The 12167-nt window shown below is 41.3% G+C and overlaps 2 protein-coding genes across 3 annotated transcripts in view; both read right to left on the bottom strand.

Annotated features, from left to right (window-relative positions):
- The window catches only part of foxo3b (forkhead box O3b), a 43306-nt gene extending 41962 nt beyond the window's left edge, over window positions 1–1344 (bottom strand). The window contains exons 1-2 of one of the 2 annotated variants that reach the window (XM_023410785.2): window positions 1117–1344; window positions 19–745 (exon numbers count right to left, since the gene is read on the bottom strand). In XM_023410785.2, the coding sequence (XP_023266553.2) occupies window positions 19–81 (63 nt within the window). In that variant the 5' untranslated portion in view covers window positions 82–745; window positions 1117–1344. The remainder of the gene's footprint in view (window positions 1–18; window positions 746–1116) is intronic. The other variant, XM_087175264.1, reaches the window with a different exon arrangement.
- A 4582-nt stretch (window positions 1345–5926) lies between these two features.
- The window catches only part of afg1lb (AFG1 like ATPase b), a 26799-nt gene continuing 20558 nt past the window's right edge, over window positions 5927–12167 (bottom strand). The window contains exons 8-13 of the mRNA XM_087175263.1: window positions 11695–11777; window positions 10789–10859; window positions 9068–9168; window positions 7814–7954; window positions 7043–7149; window positions 5927–6622 (exon numbers count right to left, since the gene is read on the bottom strand). Coding sequence (XP_087031389.1) covers window positions 6451–6622; window positions 7043–7149; window positions 7814–7954; window positions 9068–9168; window positions 10789–10859; window positions 11695–11777 — 675 coding nt within the window. The 3' untranslated portion in view covers window positions 5927–6450. The remainder of the gene's footprint in view (window positions 6623–7042; window positions 7150–7813; window positions 7955–9067; window positions 9169–10788; window positions 10860–11694; window positions 11778–12167) is intronic.

Here is a 12167-nt window from a genome sequence, read left to right as displayed (position 1 = left end):
GGGGGGGGCGACTCTTACCTTCCATCCTGCAGAGCTGTTGCTGTCGCCTTTGTCTTTGAAGTAGGGGATGGATCTTACCATCCAGTCATAAATTTGGGACAGTGTCAGTCTCTTGTCCGGCGCGCTCTCAATAGCTTTGGTTATCAGGTCGGCGTAGGAGAGATTTCCCCAGGCGTTTCGGCGAGATGATGCTTTCCTCGGGGTCTGCTGGGCAGCCAGGCTGCTGGAGGTCAGCGCGCCAGAGGTGGCCGTCGGGGAGTGAGTGGAGAGCGGGGAGCCTCCGCTCTCCTGGCCCGGGGATGAGAGCGCTCCATCGGCGACGGGGCTGTTGCTGCTCTGGTCCTCTGCCGCCACGCCAGAGCCATTGACACTGATGGCCGTAGGGGTGGCATTGTCCTCTTCATCATCCTCTTCCTCGGGGATAATATCTGTGTCATTGCTCTCCGGTTTCACGCGTTCGAGTCTGGTCGTGGCAGCGGCCAGGTGCAGGATCTGGGCCGCTTCTGGGGCTCGAAGTCCGGGTCGATGACCACGTCCAAGTCCGGGAGTGGATCGGCTAGCGGAGCCTCAGCCATTATCTCCTGCTCAAGTCAAAACCTTGCCCCCGCTGCCAGGTAATAAAGTTATAAGACAAGAGATGAAGAGCTGTCAAAGTCGCGTCCCATGAATGCGCGCTCCCGTTCTTTGTTGCTATTCCACACCAGCGAAGTCCCAACAGGGCTAAGAGCAACTTAGTTATTAACGCCTGTTGAGGACATAAAGAAAGAATAAATAAACCCCCAAACACTCGGTTGGAGCCCAGTTAAAACACAACCTATCCTCCAACAGATATCCTACAACACTACCGCTGAATGTGTAGCCTAAAACATTCCGTCAATGAAGCGGTAATAAACTCTTTCTTAAAAATACCAAAAGGGGTTAAATGAAGCTGTTGCCTCTCTGAGCTTCACTACATTCATAATAACACAGTACTTGCTCATCAATAGGAGCTCTACACAAAATCCCGTCAATGGTGCAAGGATCTGAATCCACCTACTGGAGATCATTGGAGGAGAAAGTGCTCAAACCTCATCACTCTGGGAAATAAATCCCCTCTGAATACTTTAAATGAAATACCTTGCACGGCCAGTCACTTGCGCTCCGTGGTAGCAATAAAAAAAAAAAACCCAGAAGAAACTAGATCCTGGATTGTCCACAGCCACTTCCCGATGCCATCTTGACTCTTTTCTTCTTTCACTCCTCAAGTGCGCTCAGCCGATATAGAGACAGATAGGATGCATGCAGGGCAAGTCAGTGTCGATGTGGAATAAGACTGCCACCTCACTCTGGGTTACTACTGTATCTCGATTTGCTCTCCACACAGCGCTGCGTGCGTGCGTGCGTGCGTACGCACACGCACACACACACACGCACACACACACACACACACACACACACACAACCACACGCATACATACACACGCGCGTGCGCACACACACATACACACACGCATGCAAGTCGATCAAGGGCCGGCCCCCTGGATCCTGTGCATGGGATCGCCTTTTAAAGAGACACTGCAGTCCTACAGGACCGCGCTGCTTCAGCTCAGGTAGAGGCTAGGACACGTCCTGACATGTTACTTGGGCACAGAAACAGAGAGACAAAAAGGAAAAAGAAAAGAGAATCAATAGGCTACAGTAGAATGATAGATTAATTTTAAAAAGGGGTGTTAAAAGTGATGTTTACAACTTTAATGTGCAGGATGTCTAGTGGTGGCAGTAAAATAATATTTGGTGTACTACAGGTGTGCTACAGGTTTCTACTTTGTTACAAGTCTTTAAATTTGATTTTGAAATGGCAGTTTAGGGCTGAAACTTACAATTGAGTCCATTATTGAGGAATGAATTTTGTGATTTTTTTGGTGATGATGAAACTGTGATGAAACATTTAAGTTTCAGTTATCAAGATTCACCTCTTAAGCAGTTTATTAATAGTTGGTTTTGGAATAGAAATCATTTCAAAAAGACCTATAGGCTAGTAATCATCCAAAACATACTACTACAGTACTGTAGTACACTACAGTAATGTAAACATTTGTCCCCGGAGAAATATTATGATGTTACAGTCATACCATAAAATATGAAACACAATATCAGTGAAAACCTACCCTTGCTTTTGAAAGTTTACAAGAATTACACAATAATTTTAGTACAGGATTAGGTAAATATTTACACCTTTTAAGAAACATGAAATATCCTGAGCAGTTTTCATATAAAAATGTACTAATATTACTCTTTGTTCCACAATAGCACATGTGTTTTGATTCTAATTGTATTTAATTTGTACTGTATTTAAATGCAATTACTATATAAAACGCTTTATGTCATATTATTTTGCTAGGCTGTGTGTTGCTGACTTGATCGTGCTTCACAATAAAAGCACTTGTATCACATAGATTACAGGTTTAACCTTCACATATTCACTCCCATCATCCTCTCCTTGCTGCTGTGTGAAGGCTGATTGCGCCTTTAATCACTGAGCAAGACTGTCAATCACGCCTGTCACGGCGCCTAGACCACGCCCCCTTTCAGTCAAGGGTGACGTCATCGCGTTTATTAGCCAGAGATAAGAGGAGAGAAATCCTAGATGGTTCTCCATCCTGTAAATGATACCCCCTCCCTCCTCCCTCACCCTCCTCCCTCCTCCACCTTCTCCACCTTTGGATAAAAACAGCCTCCTCCACGTCTTCTTTGTTTCACCGAGGACTGCCTGCCGTGCAAGGTGCACGTCCAGATGCGCGTGCTCGTCCGTTCTGTGCAGGAATGCGCGTTCACAACTGACCATAACAAGATATATCTTTAATATCACTGCATGGATTTATGTTTCAGCTTCACTGTATCTTTTGAGTTTATATTTTAGGCCTATACTGTGATTTGTTAAGGGTGAGTGCGTTGCTCCCACTGCAGTTTATTCATTGCTAAATAGATAAGTTTGAATATATAGAAGTGTATATTACACTCTTGCATTTGTGTTTTGTTTGTACACTATTTTTGAAATGAGTTCATTGATACACATTTAATCAGGCAGATTGGTGCAGCACACTCTCTCTCTCAAACTCACACACACACACGTTTACAGCTGCAGTCTGGAGTCTGTACTATACAGGATTACAGGAGTTAGTCAGTCTACACATTCACACATTGTGTGATGGTTTTGTTTTCTTCACATCAAAGAGAATACCTGATGCAGCAGTTTGGTTCCTGCAGAGAACTGTAGAGTTAACTGCTCACTGGATGTACAGTTGTGTGAATGCACAAACATTGTCAGGCAGAGATATTAAAAAAAAAAAAATCTTTGATATTATTTTCATTCAATTTCTGTATATTAAAATAAATAATTTTTAGCATGCATACTTATTTTGTGATTATTGATGATTGGGTAAAGTGTGGTATTTACTTTTTATCCCATGATGAACCCAATACACCGATGAAGACCTGCAAAGGTTTAAATCAGTAATTTATTTGAATGTCTCAATACAAAGCCATTTAACTAAGGCTTTTAGAATATATTTTGTAATAACTTTGTGTCTGTATGCAGGGTTTGCTTTTAGTTTTTTCATGATTTCAGCCCTTTTCCTTCAAGGGCACCAGTGTTTGTTTAGTGAGTGCATCAGCATAAGTACCCATTAAGCACATGATTATTTTTCTGAACCTAACATACTGTTTGGATGTTTTAATATTTCTTTGTATAGTCCACAACACAGACTTTTATTTACTTTTTAAATAGGTATAGAATTGCACCTGCAGATTTGAGTAATAGGCTAATACTTATTTGATTATATTTGATTAGACATGTGTTGGTCTATGTGCGGAACAAAGTAAGTGTTACATGTGTACCTTAATTACCTGGCTGCAGTATCTCTGGCATTTGGCCAAGTTACTGCGTACCAAGATAAGCCAGATTCTCCTTACATGCCCCTATTGAAGGCCATAATAAATGTTGCACAAGGCATCAATCATGCACGCAAGTGAGCAAACACACACACACACACACACACACACACACACACACACACACACACACACACACACACAATTTATAATGTTGTGTCTGTGTTCTTCTTTCCAGGACAAATTCCAACCAACAACTCATAAGCTCTTCTAGGTTGGAGCCACATAACATGAGGTTGGTATAGTACAATCCAGTGGCCTGAAAACCTGATTGAACAGCTGCATCAGGACAATGTCTGAAATCCATTCAAGTACTCAACATACTGGTATTGGCAACAGTGCTCTCTCAAAAACTTGATTTCATTCATGTTCACAGACTGTTTAACATCAAAGTTCTATAACCTTATAAATCTAAATCTAATGCACACTCCGGGCATTAAAGAACTTTTTGTACTGTACATTGTATCCAAACCTAAACATGAAGTAAAAGCAGGAAAGTGTCACAGCACAGGTATAATATTCCCGCACTCCCGTTTCAACTGATAGGACACTGAGAAAGGGACAAAAGGTGAACTGTTTTCCATCTTCCCTCTGTCAGCATGGGGTATCAGGACTGTTGTCCAGAGAGGATGGAGACTATGGCCACCCCTCTAAGCCAGCGTGAATCATCCAATTAAGACAATCACAAAGCATGTCGGCCATCTCTGTTTGTGTCTGATGTTTCCCCCAAACAGCGTAATGCTCAGATTGGATTAAGGGCCTCGGAATGGGGCGTGATTGATTTTTCTTTAATTGAGAGTTATGGTGGGATAGACTTGGGGCCTTTCCACCAAGTCAAGCACTTTTTAATGATACACATCATGTGCATGTAGCAGTGTGCGCACACACACACACACGCACGCACGCACGCACCACACACACACACACACGCAATGGAGCCATTTACTGTGCCTTAAATCTAATTAGATTATACATTTACTCAGGGGATTTTGCACTTGTTCTATAATACTGGCTACTTGGACCCTTGTTACAAACACTGTACCTTATGTAATGGTCTTGGTTAAGAATCTGTAGGAGGTGCTGCTTGCTGTTCTGACTGTAGTTCTCAGTGGGGGCTGCTCCAGGCTGGAGTGGTGCACTAGGATGACCTCATCCTTAGATGGACGCAATAACAAACCTTCTAGCAATTGGTTACCCTCTGCTGCCACCTACAGGCACACAGGATGGAGTTACACCACGGAGTAAAAAAAAAAAAGTCTGCCCTTCAAATATAAATGAAATTCAGATTATGAGAGTATTCTATATTTTCTCGAACAAAAGTCAAGGTTATCCTTTATCCTTTAATATATTTACAGCAGAGAACAACTGAGTGAGAATCATAGAAACCCACACTATAAAAATAAAATATTAGTGTACATGTTACAGCAAAGACAGTTTATCTTTAATTACCTGCAAACTGCACTGAATTCAAAACTATAGGAATCAACAAAGTGTATAATATAAAATATTTTGGCATACCTCCAGTCTCATTTCATAGAAAAATGCCTGCATGTTGAAAAAAAAAAAAAAAAGTAGAAAAGATTCTTTAGATGAAAAAACATACATTTCTTACATGTGCAAAAGCTGACGAAATGTGAAATAATTGTGACAAAAAAGTGAACGTTTTGGTTGAAGGACCTACTTTTTTAATCTATGACATTGGACACACCCACGTTACACTACTTCTTTAAAAGTCTAGATTCAAGAGTTCAAACCTTGCCTGTACTTCTGATAGAAACAAAGTACAGTGTTAGAAATAGCAACTGTAGTCAAACCATCCTGGTAAAGTGTGAGTCAAAATCAAGATCAGTTCTACTTGATTAAGAATCAATGCCAGGCTAGCAGCTACTGAGCTGAACATAGAGATGACTCATCCGTTCCCTGAATACAAAATTCTGGGCTCATTCATTAAAAACGTAGATTAACATCATGCATAACATTTTAAATTCACACCAGGTTTCACACAGTTTAGGTTTATTTCCAAACTGCACAGGCACTGGTGTAGCTCCATAACAACAGAAAGAGCTTGAGAACATTTTTCCCTTTCACCACTAGAGGGTGGTAGCCAACTACTGTGAAGGACACTTGGTCCCCTTTCTTTCCTTGAAAGAAGCACCTGTCAGGGTTTCACACATGCTGGAGAGCTTTTTGTACTATTTAAAATAAATAGTCCTGAAGGGGGAGAGAGGACACCTCTCAGAATAGGACCAAACAGTAAAAAGATATAACACACATGCATAAGATGAAGTTCAATCCAATGGAAAACAGGTATCCAGTTTTACGTAGTTCTATATTTCCTATGGATACCAATTGAAGTAAACTGCCACTTATTCCCTAAAACATTTAGCTTTGGTCGCCCAAAATAGACTTGATCTGTTCTGTTTCTGCTAAATAGGAGCTTTTGCTTATGCAGCGTCAGTATTTAGTGAGGTACTGAGTTGTCTGGAGGTATATAATTATCCTGGCAGTCAGAACTGGATGTTAGGTGTTTATGTGTTTATTGCTGTGACTGCGGTCTCCCTCCACCCAGTACGACTCGGTCTGCATCTCCATCAGTCTGGAGACGGTCCTCTGGAAGGCAAAGATCTCCTCCTCGGCTGTGAACAGAGTCAGTCGCTCTGCTGCCTCCTGAAAAAAAGGAGCCGACACCAGAGTTAGCAGCTAATGCACTCCGGTCTAATCTAAACTGAAATGAATAATATGCGCTGGAGAGGAAAGGTTCAGAGCATAAGGCTTTGGATTCGAAAAGGCCAGAGCGGCAGATATGCGGGTGCGAACACTGCATTACTGAAAAAGCTGAAAAAGCTTTCAGTGAAACTTTCCGGAAAGCATAATATTGTAAAATCAAATAAAACTTCAAGTTGAGCGATTAAAAAAAACAAAAAGTCACACCTGTGTTATGTGCAATGTAGTGAGAGTTAATAGGTATTTCAAATTGGTTTGTAAACACAGCATTACATGAAATGCACATTGGACTTCGTGTCCTTATATACATGTATCCTTATGAGGGGCTATGAGCTGAAAGAAAGAGAAATCAGTGATGTGATTTTCCAAAGCTCATGTATTTTTCGATTGTTGCTTTTCTTCGTTTTTGATATGAGATGATGGTGGTTTCCCCCCTGCTCCAGAGTGGACAAACAGCCGGTCTAAAGGAGCCGCCGCCAGCAGCACCACTCTCACCTGGGACACCGAGTCGGGGGGAAGGAGACAAAGATCAGACACGGGAATGTCCAGTTTGTTTATGGAGGTAACTTATTACATTATTAACGATTAAGAGTGTATTTCCTGTGATCAATATTAACTGAGAGAAGTTCAACATTTGTTAGTACAGTACTTGTAACTGGTCAATTTGAGGTGTTTTATTGCATTCCTGAGATGATGTGAATATTGACACAATAAAGAACTAAGGGATAAAATAACAGCGCATAGGAAGTGAGATAGATATGAGATAGACACAGTGTTTGTTCAGTCTAAACATTCATATAGAAATAAAAGAATATTTGTGTACTTTTTTTTCATGCTTTGAGTTGGTTAGTCCCGATGCTACAGCATACAGTTATATTTTAGACAATAATCTGCTTCAGACTTGGTGGCAGAAAATTTGTGTGAAGCCCTTTCCTGTTGCACACACCTGTTTAATGATGTTGTGTATTGTGTTGGTTAATTTAGGCATGTAATGGGAATGTAATATAAAAAATGAAGTGTAATGATGGTGATAAGATAAGTAAAGGCACAAATATAACTTCGAAATCAAGAGGTAATGAGTGATATGATGTATGCCTTTTTTCTTTTTTCAATCTATTGTTTATTAACAAGCCCATCCCCCGAGTGTCAGCTGGATAACCTTGTTGTCATAGAAGTTGTCTATGAGGGTGGTGAAACGTCTGGCCTTGTCCTTCAGTGTCAGCGTCAGCCTTGGAACGTGGCGGATAAATACAGTGTCAAAGAGCCGTGCCATCTCCAGGTAGTCACTGGCACCCAGAGGCTGGAAAACAACAACTGAGCAGGTTAGATACCAGAATAAAGTCAGACCTGAGCTTCTTACCTACAACAGCACATCACACTGCACAGAGTAAATAGGTCCAGTGGAGCGAATGCGCACAGCTGCTACATTAACACACTGGGACACAAGCACTGTGAACACTGCAGTCTCTACGCCTGGCCTGAAAAAATGCTAACTGTACAATGGCGGCACCATGTGCAAAAGGTTCAGGCTGATGTCATTTTAGTCCCTGTCCTTGGCCCTTTGCCAGTCAGGATGATTGCTCCCAAACATATGTCGAAAGAAGCCTTGAAGCTCAGATGCCTGCAAAAGCTCTCGGCTGTCCATCAAACTTGAGACGATACACACACTGCAGATTACTGTACCACACCGCTTTATCTGAGGCACAACGGGCTCAACTATTCACAAAATTGTCAATAGACTTGCTTTTTGACATTGAGCAGAAAATAGGATTGAGATGGAGGGAAGGTGATTCAGTTTGAGAGCAATGGCTTGGACAATAAGTACGCAGAGGAGGGAAGAAACAGAATGCAGAGGCAATAATAAGGCAGGGCAGGAGAATTGCTTTGAATTTGAGCAGTTTTGATTAGTCGTGAGTGGATTTTGTGTGTGTGGGTGTACTCTGTGTGTGTGTACTCTGTGTGTGTGTGTGTGTGTGTGTGTGTGTGTGTGTGTGTGTGTGTGTGTGTGTGTGTGTGCCAAAAGAGAATGAGGGCATCCTGGTTCTCAGGTGGTTTAAAATCCATACTTTCTAACTGGGATATCTGTGGTTTGAGTTCAGCCAGAGGCTTGTCCCCATGTTTCATGTCTCTCTATACTATCAAGCTGTTTAATAAAAGCAACATGCCAAAAAATTATCTTAAAAAAAAAAAAAAAAGGGAGAAACTAGTACAGTAAAAGTGCTGTATCTGTGCTCCATTCCTGTAGTCCTAATCTTCTTTGGAAACACAGAAAAGTGACCTATGGCTAAAGATGATTATCTACAGCAATAAGTATTATCGTTAGGAATACATGATGTTATGCAGCTCTTTAAACAGCTGTTTTAATTACCTCATGCTGGCAATAAAGCAACACTAATTTGGATAAAACACTCACTCTGCCACACAGCTCTTCAAAAGTGCAGTCGGCGATGGAGCCACAGGTCTTTTCCAGAGTCACATCCCTGCCCAGCACTGTGAGCACCTGAGGACCTGTAACTATGGAAACACAAACACATATAATAATATTAGTGATCCTCAGTCATACCGTGCCACTGTAGTATCACATTGGATCATTACATTAAAAACAAATCTATCAAATTTGCGAAATTCAAGTGCAACTTAGACCTCATGCACACAGTCAGTCCGGTTGGACGTGACAGTAAATCAGATAACCACTCTTTACAACTGTGCTGAAAACGTTGAACCATGAGGGTGATGGGCTACAACAGCAGAACACCACGTCGGGTTTCACTACTGCCAAGAACAGAGTCTGTGGCTGCAGTGGACACAGGACCAACAAAAGGTGACAGTTGAAGACTGGAAGAACGTAACCTGGTCTGGTAAACCTGGATGTCTGCTCAGCCACGCAGATGATAGAGTCAGAATTTGGTGTCAACAGCATGAATCAATGGACCCAACTTGCCTCATCCAGGCTGCTGCTGGTGGCGGCGTAATGGTGTGGGGAATGTTTTCTTGCCACACTTTGAGCAGTTTACCATCTTCTAATGGCTACTGCCGGCAAGATAATGCACCTTGTCACAAAACAAAAGCCGTCTCAAACTGGTTTCATGAACATGACAATGAGCTCAGTGAACTGCAGTGGCCTCCCCAGTCACCAGACCTGAATCCTGTAGAACAGGAGGTGGGCAGCATGAATGTGCAGGTGACAAATATGCAGTTATATAAAACTTAACCTGGTGGCTGAAACAAAACCATAAACATTTTTTGAAACCTCCAAAACTGAATTTGAAATCTAAATGCAAGTTCACGCAACCTTTTAAGGCCCTGGTTTTAGTTTTACTTCTAAAGCTACATGATGAGTCATAATAAAAATGATAAACAACCAAGCCTGGCAGTCTTTTTGCTCTTTTTGTTCTGGTGATATTCTATATTTTTCCTGATATCAACAAATCCCATAAAACCAATGCCTGATAAGGCTTATTCCATTGTGCCACATACATCCATTGCTGTCTAAAAACTATTAAAAACACATCACTGAGCCACACTGTTGTACTAGGTGACATTCTCCTTTATTACGGTGAACCACGGCAGCTGTAATTTATTTTAAATCAATCCCGCACACAAAATACTCATGGCGTCAAATACGTGTTAATCCACAGCTGAAAATAGTCTGCAATAAATGCTGTATTTACACCTGTGTGAGTAAAATTCATAAAACAAAGTGCTGATGTTTAAAAAAAAAAAAAAGTATTATTTGAAATAAATAAATGAATAAAATGTATATTCATGGCCTGTTTTTTGTATCTTCAGTCGGAACGAAAGGGAACAGGGTCTGAGAACCACAGGAAGGGAAGGGAAGTCAGAAAATATGAGGAGACAGATGTAAGACATAATGTTGGTTCTCGTCGTTTCATGGGATTTGTTAATATCAAAAATAAAAAAATATCACATACCTTATCCTTCAATGTGGAAAATGTACTTTATTAGCTACTATTGGATGTTGCTATGTGTCTGCTGAACATGGTGCAAGTGTTATGATGCTGCATCAGATGATATGATTTACCGGGGACACATTGACACCTCTGAAGTCTCCTTATGTAACGAAGCACTTCTAAAAAGTGGACGCATGTTCCTGTAAGCTGGTATTTTCCTTACTGCTCTTTTGTCTTAAAGCCAGCTCCTCAAACAGTGCATCCATGAAGGCCTCCGCACCAGGCTCCCCAGTGCTGCACAAGAGACACACACACACACACACACACACACACAAGAAATAATAGGATATGAAATTAATAATGCTGAAGTGGCCACATCAAACGGTGGCTGCAAGAAGAGTGCAGGAGGAGGGGGTACTTAGCTTTTCACTCCATCAGTAAAAAACAGGATGTTAGGCTCTAAACACGAGCATTACCCTGTGAATGCACGTCAAAATTAGATTTTAAAGTGTGTGTGTTTGTGTCTGTGTGTATGCTTGTGTTTTAACTCCAGGTAAAAAGGGTGTGACGCGCTCTATTTACATACAGTGAAAAGACGAAAGCACTTGAAAGCTGCAATACAGCAATGAGCAACGGCAGTGTCATTCATGCTGCATTTGCCTGCGCGTGTGTGTGTGCGCGTGTCCTTAACATGTAATGATGGAAATAGAAAACTACATTTTAAGATCCACCATTTTCTCATATTCTATTGATTCCTCTTTTATTCTTTTCATGGATCTCTCAAGGTAATGTAGGTCTTCATAAAACTCCAGGTCTGCTTCTGCTCGTTTATACATCTGTTTGCCTTTTCTTTCTGGCCTTAAAAAATAAATAAATAAATAAATAAAAAGAAGTAAAATCAAACTAGATGTTGTACACAAACATTTGCTGAGTGTGTTTGTGCACCTGCATGTGTGTGTGTATGTGAATGCTTGTGCATTATGTTGTGGGTGCAGGTTTATGTCAACTATTTACCAGATGCAAAACCTCTGAGCTGACTTGGGCTGCAAGCGGCAGCAGAATGGGCCCATATTTGCATGTGCGTGTGTGTGTGTGTGTGTGTGTGTGTGTGTGTGTGTGTGTGTCTTACAGGTAGTAGAGTTTCCCCGCTGCAACATTGTCCAGCGTCCTATAGTCAATCCCAGCGTCTAAGCAGATGGTTTGGCAGTACTCCTGTACACATGCACACACATGCACACAAAACGTAATGTTACAAATACATTCAAAGGCCAAATATTCATAGTGGGTCTGTCTGAGTTTCAGAGCAGTGCTGGATAGAATACTTCCATTTCATCCCCTCTGGATTTTTGATGTGATGAAAGAGGAAACTCCAAATTCACAACATGAAAATTCAAACACCGTATTTATCTAATTTAATTCAAATGATTTGTTAATTCATTAATCAACAGACATTAAGTGGCATTAAGTGATCCATCGTTTAAGTAATTTTTTTTTGTTGTTTTTTCTTTTTTTAGTTCTTTTTCTCACATTTACACTCCGTCTTACTATGGCTAATTCACTGGATGTGTGTGTGTGTGTGTGTGTGTGTCTGTGTGTGTGTGT

The sequence above is a fragment of the Seriola lalandi genome, unplaced genomic scaffold, assembly GCF_002814215.2.
Source record: "Seriola lalandi dorsalis isolate HSWRI2012SDOR001 ecotype SW California unplaced genomic scaffold, Sedor1 jcf7180002054438, whole genome shotgun sequence".
NCBI classification, from domain to species: Eukaryota; Metazoa; Chordata; class Actinopteri; order Carangiformes; family Carangidae; genus Seriola; species Seriola lalandi.
This window is presented reverse-complemented; position numbering and strand designations above follow the sequence as displayed.